This window comes from Garra rufa, chromosome 14, assembly GCF_049309525.1.
Source record: "Garra rufa chromosome 14, GarRuf1.0, whole genome shotgun sequence".
Lineage (NCBI taxonomy): Eukaryota > Metazoa > Chordata > Actinopteri > Cypriniformes > Cyprinidae > Garra > Garra rufa.
The window spans coordinates 35577556-35599497 of record NC_133374.1 but is presented as its reverse complement, the minus strand read 5'-3'; the positions used below and the strand labels follow the sequence as shown (position 1 = coordinate 35599497).

Below are 21942 nucleotides of genomic sequence, written 5' to 3'. Positions count from 1 at the left end.
GACTTTAGTCAAAATGACAGAAAAGTAAAATGTAGAACTGCTCATAATATGATTTAATGGCTTATCACATTTGCCCAACAGGTGGCGCTGTTATCAAATCGATGTGGTTTGTTTAGTGTGAGGTGACAAAGGCACACACAAAGTTGGGTGTCATTATGTCAAAGCTTTGCAGAGAAAAAGCCTCAGAGTCATATTGGCATCAAGCCTATAATTTGTTGCGGCGCTGGACGAAAACGGTTTCATCCATCAACATGAAACCCATAACTTTTTGTCAGCACAGTCTGATGATGATATGACGAAAAGTCTAGGACAAGTTCGAAAAAGTAGGTTTTTAACATATCAAAAAGGCAGACAGGAAGTTTGGTATCCATAATAGGTATCCATGTTGCCACTATGACCCAATTCATTACAATAGGCTAATGCAGTCAAAAGTTATCATTTTTGTAAATTTTGTAAATAATAGTTAATGAATGGCTTATTAATCTTGACCAACAGGTGGTGCTGTAACCAAATTAATGTGGCATGGTCAGTGTGAGGTCACAATGGCACATAAAATTTGGTGAAAATATATCAAAGCTTTGCAGAGATTCAGCCTCAGATGTAGTTTGGCCTTTTTCCCGCAAATTCGTTGATGCGCTAAATGAAAACAGTTTCGTATATTGACACGAAATCCATAACTTTTTGCCAGCATGGTCTGAAGATGATCAGAGTCAAATTTGGTGAAAATCAGACCAACGGTCTAGGAGGAGTTCGAAAAAGTGTTCAATCTGATCAATGTTCATGTATCAAATGTTCTCAGCATGACCCAAGGAATATTTTGATTACAATAAACCATTTTCATCAGAAGTTATTAGCATTTTTCAATTTCTTTATAACTTTTGACCACAAGGTGGAGCTGCCACCAAACTTTGAGTACTGTCAGGGCATGGTGCCAAAGACACATACAGAGTTTCATAACGATATGTCAATGCATTAGTAAAATATAGCATTTTATGACAAAATTCAAAATGGCCGACAGTAACATTGGCTGAAGTGATTCCAATGAGTTCTTAGATTTTTGTCCAAACCATTCAGAAGTTAAGCAAAAATTTTACCACTACGTGGCACTGTGCCGAAACAAAGCAGGTAGTCTCAGGTCATGCTCATCACAATACGCCAAACCGTTGCGAAGATATAGGCTCACATCTATTTTTCGTAGAATTCATTCACACGCTGTTCGAGGATGGTTTGACTAATCAACTTGAAATCCATAACTTTTTGCCAGCATGGTAGGAAGATGATCTGAGCCAATTTTTGTGAAAACAAACGGTCTAGGATGAGTAAAAAAAAAGAAAATTAAAAAAAAAAAAAAAAAAAAAAAAACCTAAACCTTAAGATTTTCAAATTTCACTTAGCATGAGCCAAGGATTCAGAGAGAAAAAAAAAAAAAGTTTGATTCTGTGCCTTATGGTTAAATTATTAGCATAAAATTTGTGAAGTTTTGGACAAGTGGTGGCACCAGAGAGTTAGAGTTAGACACTCCAAATATGCTGTGGTTAATGTTGAGACTGTCCTCTATCAGTGAGCCAAATTTCACAACTTTCCTGCAAATGGTTCTATGGGCTGCCACAGACTCAAGAACGGAAGAAGAAACGGAAGAATAAGAACGCCAAGAGTTTTGATAAGTGCTTGGCCCCTAATAACATTTAGTGATAACAGAAATAAACATACCAGTCTACGAACCCACATGGGCATTTTGCCATTGGTTTGGAGAACCAAAGAATCCACAGATGCTGAAATAGAATAGTCAAGTCCATTAAATTCCATTCTAAACTGGATTCAGTATCACCACAGAAGAGATAAAAGTGATGTACCATCAGTAGAATCGAGTCTGATTGGAGTTCTGCAGTCCTCCACATCCTCTGAAGTCTCCTCTGGCATCAAGCTGCCATCCTCTTCCTCCTCCATGTGAGGCAACGCACTACAGGGTACAGTGATGTAGGTCTCTCTCCTAAGCAATAGGAATTTCATTTGAAAAAATATGAATTTTTTTTTTTTTTCACAAGGTTCAAGTTATACAAGTACAAACTAAAATAAAATTTAAAAACAAAAACAAGAATTTGTTAACTGCAAAACCCATTATCGGAACCTCTCACGGACTGTGCAAAGCCTGCAGAATGCACAACAGTGATGAATTGTTTTTTTGTTTTGTTTTTTTTAACATGCAGTCCTCACATTCATTTCTATCATGTGATGATTGAATGATTTTTATTATCAGTGCTGCATGGAGGACATTTTTGTGGGCCAAAACGCAAAAACAAATAAATGCGTTAGCACTTCTGGTTCCATTGTCTACAATTTTTATGAATGGGTTTTTGGTTAAAATGACTGAAATAATGTCTCAAGCTTAAAATATTTTCATGTTTTGTTCTATGACAAAATACATAATAGCACCTTTAGTTTTTTTTTCCCTAGTTGGCTTCCTGAAAAATGTGGTTGCTAAGAAGAGGATAAATGGGACTACAGACAAACTCTTTGCTTACTAGGCCACATTTACAGTCTCATTTTGTTTCAATGTCATGCTCTTGCAAACTACTGCAACTCAATTTTTTGGGGATTTTTGTTTTAAGTTGTCAAAAGCCTAAAGTGTAACTTTACTGATTTTCAACCTGCTTTGTATTATTACAATGTCAGTAGTATATGTAAATGAACAATGTTTACCCTCTCATGTTACCTGGGGTCCGTTCTTCCTACCTCGCTTACTACATCCAAGATCAAATGACACATCCAAGATCAAATCATCGCGCTAACTATGAGCTCGCTATTCCGGTTCTCCGAACCCACCTGTTGTTGATGATTAGTATAGCTGGATGAAGTTATTTGAGATCACGGGGTGGCTTAAAAGGGGCTACGTATCGATAGTAGAAACATTGATCGGCAACTCTTTGATTGGTCGGCGAACATGACGAAGGAGCGCGCTCAGTATTTTTCTGCAGCAGAGCAAGAACTCTTGATTGAGGGATTTCAGGAGTTTCAGAATTTAATTTATAATAATAATAATAAGTTTAAAACGCAAGGGAAAACTGCAAAGGCTGGAAAAGCAAGGAGAGAGGGCTGGCAAAAAGTAGTTAAATTAAATGCGTTAATGCTGCCCATGTTACATGTTTTTTCCTTGATATGTTATTTTATTTATATTTTTATTTTTTTATACACTACCGTTCAAAAGTTTGGGGTCAGTAAGACTTGTAATAGTCTTTAAAGAAGTCTCTTATGCTCATCAGGGCTGCATTTATTTGATTAAAAATACAGAAAAAACAGTAATATTGCAAAATGTTTTTACAATATAAAATAGTTTTTTTTTTTTTATATATATATTTTAACATACTTTAAAATAGAATTTATTCCTGTGATGAAAAGCTTAATTTTTATCAGCCGTTACTCTAGTCTTAAGTGTCACATGATCCTCAGAAATCATTCTAATATGCTGATTTATTATTAGAATGATCAATGTTGGATAATATTAACAGTTGTGCTGCCAAATATTTTTTGGAACCTGTGATTTTTTCCGCCCCAGGATTCTTTCATGAATAACAAGTTTAAAAAGCACAGTGTTTATTCATATACATATATATATATATATATATATATATATATATATATATATATATATATATATATATATAACACAATGTAAATTATTTATTATTAACTTTTAATAAATTAATTAACTTAATACATCCTTGGTGAATAAAATTAATTTACTTTACTTATAATACTTTTCTTTTCCCACGTGAGTCAGTCCGCGTCAGTCGTGCTCTTTAACCAATCAGATGTGACCTCGCCATTTCAACCAATCATAACCCGCCAGGAGCGCAGCCTGAATCCTGTTTACATGAAATAAACCTGCACCAGAGTAGGTTTAAGCTTGCGCACCTGTTGCTATGACAGCAAGTCCCAGATGAGCTTCGAAGAACCGAGCGATCCAAGATCACGCAAAATCGTCAACAATCAAATCCAGCTAACTTAGCTAGCGACGTACGAAGAACGAGCCCCTGGACTGAGAAGTTCATGCTTATTTGTCATCAAAAGTCCACAGGATGAAACAAAACATACTTTACTTCCGCATTTTTATGTCTCTAACCGCAGACAGTCAGATCGACATGCCGTGAATTTGTTTACTACACATACTAAAGTATGCATGACGCTTGTGGGGTTTTCATTGGCTGCCTCTCACTATATGAGAACATGTATCTGCAGAGCTGCTCTGATTCCTGTTTTTTCATGCCCACATTTGAAACCTCTTAAAATGATTAAGATATTTCTTATAAAATAAGACTTCATTAAAGAAATTGAGCAGGAAAAAAGGTCCAATGAAAGTGCAACTGCTTCTTGCTGCAAAATATAGATAATTCATACAAATCAACTCAAACTGGTTTATGCCAACACTTTGAGCATTAAAGACTTAGTTCACTTCCAGAACCAAAATTTAATGTACTCACCCCCTTGTCATCCAAGATGTTAATTTTTTTTTCTTTGGGAATTTTTCGACATACCCTAACCGTATTGACCAGGATCACAAAGACTACGCATGTGCATCGCAGAGACGAGCATTTGAGGTAAAAGTATATAAAGTGTCAATTTGTTTCGAAAATAACCAATCTTTTCGCTAGATGAGACCCTTCTTCCTTCGCTGGGATCGTTTTGAGCCCTTTGAAGCTGCATTTAAACTGCATTGTAAGTTCAAACTTGGGGGCACCATACACATCCATTATATGGAGAGAAATCCTGAAATGTTTTCCTCAAAAAACAAGTTCTTTACGACTGAAGGAGGTAAGGGGGTGAGTACATTACCTGTACATTTTTGTTCTGAAAGTGAACTAATCCTTTAACGTGACACCGGAGAAAATAAGATTGGTAGGGATTTTACCTGATGGCTTGCTGTTTGCTAGGAGCCTGCTGAACCCTTAGGCCTGCTTGCTGCTTCCTCTCTGCCAGCCTCTTCCTCATAGAGTTGGTCATCTGAGAGTCCAACCTCCACACAAACACACAGCTGGATACCCACACAAACAGACACACACCAGCATTAGACATGAAGTGTATGTCTGAAATTGGCAAGGTCTTATAGGGATGAATTTTATGTCATTATTTACTCATCATCATGTCATTTCAAACCTGTAGACACTTTCTTCTGTGGAACATAAAAGAAAGTTGGTAACCAAACAGTTTTGGTTCCCATTGACTTCCATTATAGTTTCTTTTCTGTTCCACAGAACAAAGAAAGTCATACAAGTCTGTAACAACATGAGTAAATGAGAGAATAAGCATTTTTGAGCTAACTACTACTTTTTACAAACAGTGAGGCATGGTCAGTCAATTTTGGATTTAGCCGATTTATTAATGTGTCACAAAGGTATTTAATGTTTATGTTGAATGCCATATACAGACTTTTAAACAAGCCCAAAATATACAGGAACTTTTGTGAAATGTCTACTCTACTACTTCCAGCTGCTCTAAATATGAAAGTCGCAAATTAAAGATAAAATGCACTTTCAACTATCTACAACATTAAAATACAAAAAAAAAAAAAAAAAAAAACATTCACAAATCATCAACAGTAGATCATAATCCACCACTTACCATAAATTCACAACTACTCATTAACTGCTCTGAAACCATGAGTCTGTATGATGCTCAACAGCACCACATTTTGACCAAAAACATTCAGCGCTCGCATTACTTCAAAAGACTATAGTTAAATTAATCACATTGTGCCATGATTCCTGTTTTTCCAGGCCAATAAAAAAAAAAATTTCAGCTTTTTGTTGTAACATTTGGGACTTTGAGGCTTTTATGGCCTTACATTTTATCAAACTTTTATTTGATATATTAAGATATATTTTAAGACTTTAATACATTTTTTATATCTGAAAGTGTTAATGTATGTACTGAATGTATACACCTTGTTCCTATTATTAATTAAAGATTTACCTGTCACCGGAGACAGTGATCAGATGCCTGCAGTCCTGGCTGAACTTCATACCTGTAACAATTTCTGTGTGGAGATAAAGGTTTGGTCAACAAAAAGGAGATCCCAAAAATTATGTTGGGAAAGAAAGAAATCAGTAATTAAGAAAAACAATCTTACCAGAGTGTCCAAATAAGGTGGCTACACATTCGCCTGACTCATAGTCAAAGATACAGATATTTTTGTCAGAACAACTGGTGGCCAGAAACATCCCAGAGGGATCCAACTGAACCTGAGGGCAAAAAACAAAAGTTATTGCCAAAAATGAAAGGTTTTTGAGTGCAAACGTAAACTGCCATAAAAAACATTATTAAGATCATTCACAAACCTTAAGCAGTGTCCCATCATCATTCAGGGAGCCTTTGAAACACTTTTTCATTTTGCCACTCTGCACATTATACACTCTGAAAATGCACAAGAGCAGTCTATAAATTAAGCATATCTGATAATGTTCTTATCATGCCTCTTAAATGCCAACAATTTATTATTGTAGTGTCAACCTTTTTTTTTTTTTAACTAAACCTTTATAATAAATACCTGCTCACACAAAGCCCTACCTAATGTTGCGGTCCTGGCACGCAATGGCTATGTGTGTGCGTGTGGCATCCAGGTCCATATCATACAGTGTGCTCTTCTCCACTATGTGATGTGATCGTGAGAAGTTTAAGCCTTCTGAAGTCTTTCAGTAGAGACAAACAATAAGTTAGAGAAAGATTAAAAGCAGATTCATAAAACGAAAAGCCAAGATGTCTATTTGTACATTTACTGATTAATCCTCTCACACATGTCCACTACCATTTGTGACCCTGGACTACAAAACCAGTCATAAGGTTAAATTTTACAAAACTGAGATATATACATCATATGAAAGCTCAATAAATAAGCTTTCTATTGATGTATGGTTTGTTATGATAGGACAATATTTGGCCGAGATACATCTATTTGAAAATCTGGAATCTGAGGGTGCAAAAAAATCAAAATACTGAGAAAATCACCTTTAAAGTTGTCCAAATTAAGTTCTTAACAATGCATATTACTAATCAAAAGTTACATTTTGATAGGTTTACAGTAGGAATTTTATAAAAAATCTTAATGTAACATGATCTTTACTTAATTTCCTAATGTTTTTTGACATAAAAGAAAAAATCAATAATTTTGACCCATACAATGTATTTTTGGCTATTGCTACAAATATACCCCAGCGACTTAAGGCTGGTTTTGTGGTCCAGGGTCACATTTTAGTTTTTTTTTCCAAATTCAGTTTTCACTTTTTATGGATTCCATTTTTGTAAAGTCCAAATCAATTTTAGAAAAGAAAAAAGCATATCCAATTATTTGAAAACCTATAATTTATTAATTTATAAAGTTAAGCAAAAGTAAAAAAAATTTAGGGCCCTATGAAATCAGTTTTATTTGTTCCCAAATTTCATTTTATTTGCCCAAATTCTGTTTTCCATTTTATTTTTTCCCGGATTGCATTTGATTGATTCAATTACATTTTATTAAGACTAATAAAACTTTAACAATTTAATAAATCTCTGTACTGTCTATGTAGTAGATGTAAGATACCTCTGTAATATAACAGCCGTAACAGAAAAAAACTAAGAGTGCAATTACAACATCCTTACCTTTTCAGCAGATCGAAAATAGATGCTCTTGTCAGCGCCGCAGCTGACCATACATAACTCTGAATTCAGTCCTACAAAAATACAAGCATAATATGAATTAGAAATGTATGAAACGTCAAAATATTTCAGAGTATCCACCTTTTTCTGAACACAAGTCTCGCTCAACTGGAGAGGTGCTTTACACTTCCGGGTTTTCTAGTATTCTACAATATAACCATTTTAGATAATGTAACATTGAACCTGCACAAATTATTATATTTAGTTCTATTGGAAAAGTATAAAATTCAGTCGATCTTTTTATCCTGTTTTAACATAGATTTCTACAGAGACCTGAACACGAAAGCACTTAAACGGAAGTTAGAATCCATCATGGTGCCGCTTATCGGTTACTCAGGAAAAGGGTGGATGTGATCATTGAGCATTTATCCACCATGAACTCACCTGTAAACTTGATGGCAGTGATGGAGGCTGAATGATCGTAAACTGTCTGCACTAAGTTGCATTTGCTCTCCACGTCAAAGATGTGAATGAGCCGATCACGACTCGCAGAAGCCAACAGATGCAAACCTGACAGGAAAAACACATTCATCTACACAGTCTAATAAAATGTGGAGTTTTTCAATGCCCAACTCAGCATATTTAATTTTACAATGCAATGCATTTGAAATAAAGAAATGGCTCATTACCGGTCTCAGTAGGGGAGAAGGCTAGACACAACACCTCCGAATCATGAGCCTCAATTTTCTGCAGCTCGTCCATAAACTGCAAGCCGAAGATCCTGAAGAAGTGACAGTTGATTCAGCATGTGTTCATTTATGATTTAGTTCTCTGCACAGAACTCTCATTCCTCTCACCTCAGGTTTCCACTGCGGTCTCCAGCAGCCAAATGTTGGCCGTCTGGGCTGATTCCCAACACCCTGATCCCAGATTTCCCATCCTGGCTTGCTCCCTCAGCTTTCTCAGCCTCAGCTTTGAGGTACTGTGTATCATCGTCCACATACACGATCCTTATGATGTCCTGAAACAAATTCAAAACACACACCAAAAATCAATGAGTATTGGGCACTATGATTTCCATGTTGCAGAAACCCCAGACAGAATGGTAGAATCCAGTCATAAAAAGGGAATTTACTGCATAACATGTCACGGAATTTGCCAAGTTTTGGATGAATAAACCAAAAGCAAGTCAGTAGACTTAAATACAAAACACGATATGGACTAGTGTCTGTGAATATTAAGCTGCAAAAATACAATTTAAATATGAATCCTGCATGTTCTGCACATCTCTGTGTAAATAAATGGCGCAAACGCATGTTTTAGTTTACTATACACATACTGAAGCGTGGATGACACTCATGGTGTTTTCAGCCTCTGCCACCTCAAAATATGAGTACATGAACACACAAACAATCTCTAGTACTCTTTTACTTATTTCGAGAGAGAAAAAAAAAAAAAAAAAAAAAAACTACCGCCATATGATATACAGATAGAACCTAGAGGTCAAAATAAGTTTGGTTTAACTTAAAGAAACTGCAACAGAAACTTTATTACTTAAAAGTAATGTTTTAAAAATGATTGTATTAGTAGTAGTACTACTATCATTACATTGAAGAAATATTTACCAGAAAACAAAAAAGTAATATTATTTACTAAAAATTAGGATAACTTTTACAATTTCTTTGTGAACTTTTTGAAGCATCAAGATGTTCGTAAAATGGTATCAAGTCATTTCGAAGGACATCAGGGTAAGTACAAAAGTTTAAAGGAGAACTCCGGTGTGATATTGACCTAAAGTGTATTGAATCATGATACCGAGTGTGAACGTACCTTGCATCTCATCTCGGTTTGTGTCCAGCTGTCCGAAATCTGGGGTCAGTTAGCCGATGCTCACAACAGGCTGTCAATGAAAGTCAACAGGGCATCGGAATAGCCATGTAAATAAATCACTGTTTTACGCCATTTACGAGGCACAAAGTAGCTCCACACTTCATTGGTAGACTTCCAAGGGCCCTGACATTTAAAACGAGACATTGAGAACTCAGAAAAAGCACCGGTAGTTTATTTACAAGTAGATTTATACAGACATGTTCCACCAGGAACAGACCGGTCACCGCCATCTTAAATGTAGTCACGATAAGTCGAGTGTCGAGCACGAAGGAAACTACAACCTGATACGTTGATAACCTGATAAATTCATTGGTGCTCGACACTCGATTTATCGTGACTAAGTTCAGGATGGCGGCGACTGGATTTTCTTTCCCAGGTACTGTCTGTATAAATCTTGTAAATAAACTACCGGTGCTTTTTCTGAGTTCTCAATGTCTCGTTTTAAATGTCAGGGCCCTTGGAAGTCTACCGATGAAGTGTGGAGCTACTTTGTGCCTCGTAAATGGCGTAAAACAGTGATTTATTTACATGGCTATTCCGATGCCCTGTTGACTTTCATTGACAGCCTGTTGTGAGCATCGGCTAACTGACCCCAGATTTCGGACAGCTGGACACAAACCGAGATGAGATATGCAAGGTACGTTCACACTCGGTATCATGATTCAATACACTTTAGGTCAATATCACACCGGAGTTCTCCTTTAATTTTTGGGCAAACTACCTTTTTCTGTTGTTTTTAGCTTCAGTGTCCTATATTTTGTAACAGTTGGGTTTTGTCCGTTTTTGGTTTTGTGTCTTTGACCTTTATTATGTATATTTTGATTTTACTGTGTTAATAAAATACAAATAATCAAATCAATTTTCCAAATCTCCTCACATTCCTTTTTACCAGAGAAATCCTGAAATGGTCCCCTAAAAATACTAATTTATTTACGACTTAAGAAAGAAAAACATGAACATATTGGCTGACAAGGGAGTGAATACATTATCTGTAAATTTTTGTTCTGGAAGTGAACTAATCCTTTAAGTCAAATTCCGTACTTTTCCAAACCCCATTGGAGCCCTGCAGTACCTGGCTGTAAAGGTTGTGGCGAAGACCATGTCCTGATCCGTGATTCTGGGGGCTCTCACTTTTCCACAGGCGGATTGTGTTATCAGATGAACAGGTGAGGAAGGAGCCGGGTGACAAACATGCCGCTGATGAATCTTCAAGCTCAGGGTAGGTCTGCAGAGAAGATTCATGCATTAATAAACTGGCCTAGCATATTATTCATCTGATAAGCTCTACATGAACTGGTCTGTCACTGACACACCTCCACACTCCACACACATCCGCTGTGGTACAGAGCTGAATAGACCTTGCCTACGTTCCGGATGTCCCGCACGTCCCATACGTACACACTGTGGTCATTATACACACACGTCAAGTGCCTGGTCACAGGGTCAAAGGTTAAAGCCAGGGTATCTGGATACTGTGCTTCTGGGTTTGCGCCAAACAAATGCCTACAAAAAATTAGAGTTAAGATATAGTGTTATAAAAAAATATGACAAAAACAGATGATAATTCAAACCACAAGAACTCATTTAATGGATCTATCTTACAACTTACATATTGTGCCTTTAATTTGTAAGATAAAGTCATGTCATAGCCGTTAAATCTGTCTATATTGCATGTTCAACCCTTAATATCATTCATATTAACAGCTCAGATGTAAGATTTTCTGATGGTCTCTTACCCTGGCTGTGTGCCCTGAGACACATCTACTCCCAAGCAGTGCGGCCGGTGCAGAGTGGTGATGTAACGCAGGTCCTGTGGGCTGAACACGCGTACTGTGCCATCTGCACAACCGCAGAAAACAAACGTCTCGCTCACCGATAAGCACTGTGCTGACGTCGTCTGCAACAGCAAAACAAAGACACAAGACAGGATACTTTCTGAATAACATTCAATAAATCCTATCCTTCTTGTCTCAAAGACAGGTTATGCAATCACTGTTTAAATATTCTGTACAGACTTTAAATTATTCTTGAGTGAACTATTACTTTACTGAAAATGCAGTCACTCTCAGGCCATCCAATATGTACATGAGCTTGTTTATATTCGAACCGATTTGAAGAAGTTTAGCATTACATCACTTCTGGATCCTCTGAAGTGAATCGGATCCATCTGAATGAGAAACTAAGCAGCTGATGAAAACATCACAGTATTCCACTAGTAATCCACACAACTTAAGTCCATTACAGGGTTAGTTCACCCAAAAATGGAAATAAGCCAATTATTTACTCACCCTCTAGGCATCCTACATGTATATGACTTCCTTCTATCAGGCAAATCCAGTCAGAGTTATATTAAAAATTGTTTTAAAAAAAGCTTTATTATGGCAATGGGGGGGGGGGGGTGAATAAAGGTCTCCTGTAGTGAATCGATGCGTTTTTATAAGAAAAAGATGTATATTTAAAACGTAATAACCACTTTAATCTAGCTTGTGCAAACTGTCCTACACAGAAGCTGTTTTGCAAAAACCAACGTTTGTTTACAAGAGCAAAGGAAGATAATTTTCCTGACTTTAGCAAAGGAAAACCAGTCTCCTCTTGGCTTATATTTAAATTCCCCTACATTTTGCTTTACATATCCTCGTTTTGTACTTCTAATTAGTGACTGTTGTTTTGTTTATCCTCTCTGTGGCGCATTCACATTCGAAGGATGCACTTTATTGGACTTTGTTTGGACTGATGAAGAGAAACACCCACCGCCATGACAAAGCTTTGGAGAGCCAGAACAATTTTTAATATAACTCTGATTGGATTTGTCTGAAAAAAGGAAGTCATATACACCTAGAATGCCTAGAGGGTGATTTATAGGCTAATTTTCTTTTTTGGGTGAACTAACCTTTTAATTAATGTCTTATAATAAATAAAAATAGATCACTTCTGGACAAAATGCCAGAACATAATCCATAATAATGCTTATTCCAGTGAAAAATTCCATCGCCTGTTGTCTGACAGTACCCATTTAACTTCAGAGGACCCACTGGTGAGCAAGTGATGTAAATGTTAAACTTCTTTAAATCTGTTCCAATGATGAAACTCGTCTACATCTTCGATGGTCAGAAGAGCAGTACATTTTCAGCAAGTTTTCATTTTTGGGTGAACTGTTTCTTTAAATGATAATTACAAGGCTCTTTGAAAATGTGATTTTTGGCTTTGTGCTGGTTCACTTTACAATAATGACCAGCTGGCTATACATGATACCCAGGTTAAATAAAGTCAGGCTTATAAAGTCTACAGGGGTATTAGAAATTATTGATAAGAGAGACTGCATTTCAGCGATGAAACAGGGGCAATGCGAGTAACTTGCCTTTAGATCAACCCAGGAATCAAGTTGTCTGTTGCTATTGAACTGGCACAGCAGACCCGTGTGTGTGATGCAGTAAGTGCTGCTTGCCATAGAGCCACGGCCACATGCCAAACCACAGAACTGACTGTTCTGATGCTCCCCGAGCAACCCTGAGCGACCGATCAGAGGCACTGTGCTGTTCACCTAAACAAGCCAATCAGAAAAACAAACATCAAAAGGGGATCTTCACAAATGCTTCAAGAAGAAATTGTGCATATTTGAACAGAAGACAAAGTGTTTTGTGCTCCATCTGGTAATACAAGACACCCACAGCCACAGAAGGATGTGGGCAAACACAGGAAATGACATTGATCACTTCAATTCAGATCTGCACCCTCAAATTCTTATGTTGTGTATAGGAATCAACTACTGATAAACCAAAACAAGGCACACTGCCCTGAAAACCAAAACCTATGATTATTAGTCTTTGTTTGACAACCAGTTGGACCTACTAATATGCAGTATTTCTTACTTATTGCACTTCTTTCTTCCTTTCAATTTAAAAAAAATAATAATAAACCAAAGTAGTGAGATATATAGTCGTGATCTATATTATTCAACCCCCCTGACCTGCAAGACATTTTGCTGCAGAGTACAGTACATTAGAGAAAGTTTAAGAACACACATTTGAGTAATTGGCTCCAAACGTTCATGTTCAAAACTATTCAACCCCCAAATGTAAAATTTGGTGCAGTCTTTTTTTTTTTTTAACTACCAATAAACCAATTCGTCGCCTGAAAAAGCCTTTAGATCACTGCTAATCTTTGGTTTTCACATTGGCACTGCTTTTTTCAAATTAAACCAAATATTTTCAATCGGAATTAAATCTGGAGACTGAACAGGCCACTCAAGAACCAGCCTCAAGATCCCTCAACCAAGCATAGGTAGATTTGGGATGTATACTTTGGGATGATTGTCCTCATCACAGCCATTTTAGATGCAATTTTTATAAAGTTAATCTTCAGAAAAGCTTGTATTTGTAAAGTACTGCAGTCTCTGAGTGGTTGAATAGCTTTGATTGCAACAACATCAAATATTAATATAACAAAAAAAGAAGTTTGGATTAATTAAGATTAAGTCATTATTTAGAAATGATTCTAATATGCTGAAAATTTTGCTTTATCGTTACAGGAATAAATTACATTTTAAATATAATAAAATAGAAAACCGTTATATTAAAATGACAATATATTTTAAAATATTGCTGTGTTTACCACATCCGTGATCAAATAAATCCAACCTTGATTAGTCTTCGTTTCAAAAAAAAAAATAAAAAACTTTTCAGCGACTGGATTTTCAGTGCATATGTAGGCTACAGCAACATGTGCCAAGTGTCTCACCCTTCTTTCCTTTGAGGCATCAAGGTACCAGAACCTCACATGTCTGTTCCCTGCAGTCACAAAGTAGCTGTTGTCTTCCGAAAAAGATACAGCAAGCACACGGCTGGACACCTTGTTGGATGCAATAACAGTCCCCTTCTGTAAACAAACAGAAGATTTAAAAGCATTATTTATGCTTTATGCTTCATTACTCATAAGCTGCCTTCCAACTGCCAGGGTCCCTATGAAGTGTTTACTGGTTCGTACTCACTGCTCCCCATGCACTGAGAATGGGATATCTGCTGAAGTTTAGTTTACTTGATAAAATGCATTCATTTGGAACACCCTACAAAAATACAATTCAAGCTGTGCACTAGAGGTAGGGATGCTCATATTGACCGTTTAACCGTTAACCGACAGTAAGAATTTTAACCGATTATTACTATCAGTTAAACGGTTTAAAAGGGTTTTTTTTTTTTTTTTTTTTAACGTTTGCTGCATGGTGAAAGAAATAATGCTATTTGTAAGTTATCTGTTTACTCATGCACGCGTGTCGACATGTGCAGTGTGGCTGTACAGACATATTTTGCTTCACCTTTACTTAGTAAACAGATGCAATATATGCAACTCAATGGCAAGTGGCGTTATTGGGTTATCAGAGAGTGAATCCGTGAGTGAATGTATTCAAATTCTGAATGAATTATAGTCTAGAAAGTAAGTGCTATGCGCTCCCATTACAATCACTGGAAAGCTATCACTCATCCTAGAGTAGTTCATCGCAATCTCATAAAGTTATTAAAAAGTAATAAAATAACCTTTACACTGCACAATTAATGTCTTATTTATATAATGCCAACACTTTCTTTGTTTTAATAAGAGAGTTCGCGAAAGTGTAGAAGTCAGCAAAACTGAAACCGGCACTTTGGTTGGTGAGTGGATTGTAACATAGCCTCCTCTGATTGGCCACAGTGATAATCAAATCAACATACATGTCTGTGATTGGCTATTGCTGAACGCTGTAAAACACGCGCTTCTCCACACGCATATGACAGTGGATGGAAGTCCCGAACCGCAAACTGAAAGGGTTTTTGTGATGGTGTTTTTTTCGCGGATCTAAGAGTTAACAGGCGGTCCTGCCTACCCGTACAGCATGTGGACATGTTAAAAACTAGGCACACTGAGGTATTGGCTGGCCTGCTATATATTTTTATGTCCGACGAGAAGAATAAGACCGGTACAGTTCTTCAAAGCGCATAAAAGGATTCAGTGTGTTTTAGTTTTGTCATCTTTATTAGGTAGTTATTTAATTTATACATATTTAGTGTAGGCCTATTTATATTATTCTTTTTTTTTTCATTCAGATTTTCTCTGTTCTCAGAACCGCTGCTGATGCATGATAATTTAAGTATATGTCAATACAGTTTTTGTTGTTGCTCTGTATGCTGCTGTTTGCACGTTAAAATAAAACATTTGCTTGTATTTTTAATGTATCATCACAGATACTCGTGCATTCTATTTTTATTTTAAACTAATTTATTATTCTAATTTTATCAGTTAACGGTTAATGTTCGGATAACGAGCAGCGGTTGTCGGTCAGGAAAATTAACCGAAATGAGCATCCCTAACTAGAGGAGTTTAAAGTAGGGATGCACCGAATATTCGGCCACCGAAAAGGTTAACAGTATGTTGACGCAAACAGAAACCGCAGCCTGCACGTGCTTGTCTGAAACAACACGTCTGCGATGTGGACACATTTCAGTATATCTGAGAAAAGACCCACGGATAGCGATTTGCAAAACTTGTAATGCCGAAATTTCAAGAGGGGGTGTGTCTGCAGTCGTGAGTGCAGCCATTGATGAGAGCAGAGATCGAGACCGATGTAGAGTAAAAAACAATGGCTTTACGTTGGTGTTACATCGCAATATTTTAAAGATATGCCTTTTCTATATACTGTATTTTAATAAATATTTATGTTTTAAACCGTGGAGGTGAGCCAATGGATATCACACAAGCAACGTGAAAACTGCGCTATATGTTAAAGTGAAAGTAAAAACTGACAGTGCTTTCAGCATCTGACGTGCATTCTCTCAGAGACAATGAGAGACGATTATACTTCATATGCTGATATTAATTTAGTCCCCTAATATTTTTCTTGTGCCCCGAACATGGTGGGAAAAAAAATTAAAAGAAACGTATTTTGTGTAAGGTTTGTTTTTTAAAGTCGGTTCTTGAAAAAAAAAAAGTTCTTAATTTTCATTGATGACTGCAGTGTTATCAGGGGTTAAGAAAGTCTTAATTATGATTTCAGGTGGTCTTAAATGTGGGGACTGAAAGACAAGAATTGCGATGAAACGAAAGGCTATCCATTGAATAAATGAGCGCTGTACATTTCAAAGTCATTTGCTGCGCTGCCTTGTGTACCATTCTGAAAGCGCCTCCTGCTGGAAGAGAAACACCTAGACTTGTAAATGTGAACTGATGGATCCACAAGATAAAGGCAATAAAATATATGTTATTAAGTAAGTAATATAATACTTGATTGATAATAATTGTTTAAATTAATATAATTGATTTATTCTTTGAAACTTTAATATCAATTTATGCAATTGCAATGCCTTGATTTTAGTAAGATTAGTACACAGTCATAGCCATAAATGCAATGGTAATAATAATTGGCATAATTCTTTCGGTGTTTCGGTTTTCGGCCTTGGTTTCCTTCTTTTTCGGTTTCGGACAAGAATTTTCATTTCGGTGCATCCCTAGTTTAAAGTTCCCTTCAAGTGGAGTGGGAAATCTTAAAACTACAACTTCTGAGCACATAACATTTCAATTTCAAACATGGTGAGGGTAATTTTCTTAGTTTCATGGTAGCCGGCAGTCATTTAGTACCTACCTTCCACTCCCAGACGCTGACTGTCCTGTCATGCTGGTATCCCACAGACACTATATAGCTTCCGTTGGGGGAGAAAGCAACACACGACACCCCGTACTTATGGCACTGGACCTCTGCCACCTGTGTCCGCTCTGCCACGTCCCACACCCGCACACAGGGCATATGCCCGCTCTGCCAAGCAACAGGGAAAAAGACAGTGAACAAACAAACAGCAATGCACAAAATCATCATCATCATCATCATCATACATGTAAGAGACCCACCAAATATGTCTACCCAACTATACCACATACCAACCACAGAGTTAAAAAGTCAGGGGTCAAATATAAAAATTGTATTCATTTTTCTATAGGGAATTGATTTTTAATTGATAACTTCGAAACCTTTTCAAAGACTGGCCTATTGTGAGCTACAAGGTTTGCTAAAGCCATCAGACCCTGAATCACCAAACCAGTCATAATGGTTTTTTTTGGAAATTTTTTTGGCGCATAGGATTGTGGGTGATTTTAGAGCGCGAAGGCTACACTTAGGCCGCGATCACACCGAACGCGGTTTTGCAGTTGGAGGCGCCTCTTTTGAATGGTTTTCTGTTGGCAGTGAGCGTTCTGCACGCTGCTTATACGCCCCGGGGGCCTCGCGTTTTCGCCGCCTGCTGCGCCTCGCGTTTTTGCAGCAGCGCTCTGAGCGCCTGAAGTTGAAAAAAAAAAAAATCAACTCTGAGCGGAAAAACGCCCAACGTCATTCGCGTTCTTTTCCATTGTCCAATCGAATGAATGGAGAGGCGGGCCTTCTGTTGTGGTGACGAAAGTTTACCGTTGTTTAAAAAGTCCGGAGACTGCAGAAAAGGAGGAGAAACCTTTGGTGTCTATCGTGGGTAACCCGGAGCTGTATTATTTAGGGTTTCTGCTAAAATGACAGTTTACTTAACAGAAAAAAACTAAGATTTTAGAGGGCTCGCGCTATAATCCTTTGATTTGACTGACAGGACAGCAGTTTTGGTCGTTGCTTAGCAACATAAAAAAAACGCAGCACACTGCTCTTTCATTAAAAGTCACCAAACAAGGCAGTGCTGTGCGCCTCGCGTTTTTAGAACTAAAAGACACGTTCGGTGTGATCAGGGCCTTATGCATCCTTTCCTGTGTATGGGATATTTTTCGCATGAAGGACGCAGTCCTTGGTTGAAATTCCGAGGATCCTCGACATTGGAACAGTCCTTCGACGGATGTCGATGACGTAGCATCCTCGAAATTCTGGCTTCCGAGGATCCTTCCTTGACATTGAGAAACGCCTAATGTCTTTTTGGCTATTGCTACAAATATACCAGTGCCACTTAGGGCTGATTTTGTGGTCCAGGGTCACATGGAAAAAAAAAATCGTTTGACAGCAGAATTTGCAGGGAAAAACTACACTATCCATTTATCTGCGAATATTCAAATGAAACAAGAAAAACACACTTAAAACTCTTTAGTGCTGTCCCACTTCTCAGTCTCGCTACACTCTAAACTTGTTATACAGTTTAAAAAAAAAAAAGTCATTGCCTCAGGTACAATTCTCTCATACTGACCACTGGATGTTCAACATGGCATAGAACTCTGAGGATTTGAGAATTAGAAATGTTGCTCTCCACAAAAACGGGCAAGGAAGTTGAGCACTCGTCCTGTGCGTCAGGTGCAGAACCTGGCTTAAAGGTTGCAGAAGTAGAAGGTCAGCTTGTCAGTGTTCAGACCATACGCCGCACACTGCAACAAGTCGATTTGCATAGGCGTCATCATCTGAAGCTGGCTCACAAAAAAGCTTGCAAACAGTTTGCTGAAGACAACCTGTCCAAGAGCGTGAACTACTGGAACCATGTCCTGTGGTCTGATGAGACTAAGATAAACTTGTTTGGCTCAGATGGTGTCCAGCATGTGTGGTGATGCCCTGGTGAGGAGTACCAAGAAAACTCTGTCTTGCCTACAGTCAAGCATGATGGTGGTAGCATCATGGTCTGGGGCTGCATGAGTTCTGCTGGTTCTGGGGAGCTGCGGTTCATTGAGGAAAACATGGATTCCATTATGTACTGTACATTCTGAAGCAGAACATGATGCCTTCACTCCAGAAACTTGGTCGAATGGCAGTTTTGCAACATGATAACCATCCCAAACACACCACCAAGATGACAACTGTCTTGCCAAGGAAGCTGAAGGTGATGGTGGCCAAGTATGTCTCCAGACCTGAACCCTATTAAGCACCTGTAGGGCATCCTCAAGTGTAAGGTGGAGAAGCACCATGTGTCTAACATCCAGCAGCTCGGTGAAGAGTGGAAGAGGATCCCAGCAACAACCTGCACAGCTCTAGTCAATTCCATGCCCAGAATGATTAAGGCAGTGCCAGATAACAATGGTGCTAACACAATATATTGAAACATTGGACCAGATCACTTTGAGTGTACTCTCTTTTGTAGTCAACTAATTTTGACAATATTGGCTGTATGTCGAGGTATTTTCAGAGGACAGTACATCTATACTGTTATACAAGCTGCACATTGACTACTCTAAAATATTTCCAAGTTTCATTTCTATAGTATTGTCCCTTGAGAAGATATACTAAAATGGTTGCTGAAATTGTGGCATACTGTAGCTTCAAATAAATACCTTATTTTAATTTAGACAAAGGTTGTAGGTAATTCGAAAAGATTATGCATACACACATTAGAAATGGTGTGTAGTACTAGTAATATTCCATAACATGCCAGATTTTGTTTTCATTTACTTTTGGTGTTCAATGAAGAGAAAAGGCATGAGTGGAAAAAACAGCCACTAATAAATATTGCTGTGTGTGAATGTAGGACAACATGTGGCTTTCACGAGTTTAAATGGTGACTAATACTCATCTAAAAGCAGCTGCAGTGATATGCAGACAGCATAAGAATCTTCAGATTGTACTTAAACCTAAAGTGTCACAGCAAAAGCTTACACAAATGAAAACTCTGCCATTACCTTCATGCTTTCCCAAACCCATTTGAGATTATTATTTCTATGAGCAAAGTACATATAGTATATTTTTGGGTGATCTGTTTTTTTTTTAAATACCCATTTTACCAACTCCCCTGCGCAACCTGCATTATTATTAGTCAGATGCCTAAAAAAAGCAAAGCAGGCATTGCACTGCATTTGTAATCATCTGTCGCTACAACGATTCTCTGTTGGGACAGACACTGGCCTCACCATGGTAACCAGGGAGCTGGAATGTGTCGGAACGCACAGCACAGATGTCCGAGCAGCCCAGTCATTTACTCCTCTACCACATACACGTAATAACCATGCGAATCAATGATAGACTGCCTCCTGTCCCTTTCAAACGCTGCAGAGAAGGGCATTTAACACAGTCGTCATTCTTTTGGCCCTCATAAAACATCTCAGAGCACTTACCTCACCAGTGACTAAATATTTTCCATTCTGCGAGAAAGCCAAGGCACTGAAGGTTTTCCTGGGCAACAAACACATGATTTAGACTCAGTTCGGTTACAAAGTTCAACATTAAGCTGTGGAATTACAGATAAGCATGTTGTTTACCTGGATGTATTAAATATGTGAGTCTGCTTGTTCTTCTTTGGGCTCAGGATGACAATTACACAACTGAAACATACAACATGACCACATTAGTTTAGATTATACATTATGTAATAACTCACAAAACACATCAGTATGTTTGAATACTGTTAAAAAAAGATGTTTAAGTAAAAAAAAAAAGTATTTTATGCTCAACTATTTGATCAAAATGCAGATAAAAGAGAACTATTGCAAAATATTATTACAATTTAAAATGGCCATTTCCTATGTTAATCATTCTAATATTAGCTGCTTTAGTAATTAAGAAACGTTTATTCTTAATGCTGAAAACAGTGCTGCTTAATATTTTAATGGAAACTGTAAGACATTCATGATTCTTTAAAGGATTAGTTCACCCAAAAAGTTAAATTCTCTCGTTAATCACTCACCCTCATGCTGTTACAAATTTGTAAGACCTTTGTTCATCCTCAGAACACAAATTTCAGATATTTTTGATGAAATCCAAGAGCTCTCTGGCCACAGTCAAGAACATCGACAAAATAGTCCATGTGAAACCATCATTTTATGAAGCTACGAGAATACTTGTCCACAAAAAAATAAATAAATAGTAACGACTTTATTCAACAATTTTTCTCTAGCGATTTCTTTAAAAATATCTTAATTTGTGGTCTGAAGATGAAAGGTCTTACAGGTTTCGAACAACATGAGGGTGCGTAATCAATGACAGAATTTTCATTTTTGTAAAGTTCAAATCTACATATTTTGTAACATTATAAAATGCCTTTATGCATTTGATTTAATAACATGTTTCGACATGGCAAATGTCTTTAGTTTAATCAATTTAATGAATCTTTGCAGATTATTAATGAAAAAGAAACATTGCTGACCCTAAACTTTTAAATGAGTAGTTCACTTTCAGAACAAAAATTTACAGATAATGTACTCACCCCGTTGTCATCCAAGATGTTCCTGTCTTTTTCTTCAGTCATAAAGAAATTATGTTTTTTGAGGAAAACATTTCAGGATTTCTCTCCATTTAATGGACTTCTATGGTGCCCCCGAGTTTGAACTTCCAAAATGCAGTTTAAATGCAGCTTCAAAGGCTCTAAATGATCCAGCCGAGGAAGAAAAGGTTCTTATCTAGCGAAGCGATTGGTTATTTTCTAGACAAGACGAGCATTTGAGGTTAAAAAGTAAACAGTATTTTTTTTTTTTTTTTTTTGAGAAAATAACCGATTGTTTTGCAAGACCCTTCTTTCCTTG

The 21942-nt window shown here is 37.3% G+C and overlaps 1 protein-coding gene across 2 annotated transcripts in view; it reads right to left on the bottom strand.

Annotated features, from left to right (window-relative positions):
- The window catches only part of wdr62 (WD repeat domain 62), a 40461-nt gene that overhangs the window by 16976 nt on the left and 1543 nt on the right, over nt 1–21942 (bottom strand). For both annotated transcript variants that reach the window (XM_073818382.1, XM_073818383.1), the window contains exons 3-21: nt 20683–20745; nt 20539–20596; nt 17129–17299; nt 14257–14394; nt 12878–13060; nt 11256–11416; nt 10833–11022; nt 10592–10744; nt 8487–8650; nt 8319–8410; nt 8074–8199; nt 7633–7703; nt 6562–6683; nt 6333–6408; nt 6125–6236; nt 5968–6031; nt 4907–5029; nt 1854–1990; nt 1711–1772 (exon numbers count right to left, since the gene is read on the bottom strand). In XM_073818382.1, the coding sequence (XP_073674483.1) occupies nt 1711–1772; nt 1854–1990; nt 4907–5029; nt 5968–6031; nt 6125–6236; nt 6333–6408; nt 6562–6683; nt 7633–7703; nt 8074–8199; nt 8319–8410; nt 8487–8650; nt 10592–10744; nt 10833–11022; nt 11256–11416; nt 12878–13060; nt 14257–14394; nt 17129–17299; nt 20539–20596; nt 20683–20745 (2266 nt within the window). The remainder of the gene's footprint in view (nt 1–1710; nt 1773–1853; nt 1991–4906; nt 5030–5967; nt 6032–6124; nt 6237–6332; nt 6409–6561; nt 6684–7632; nt 7704–8073; nt 8200–8318; nt 8411–8486; nt 8651–10591; nt 10745–10832; nt 11023–11255; nt 11417–12877; nt 13061–14256; nt 14395–17128; nt 17300–20538; nt 20597–20682; nt 20746–21942) is intronic.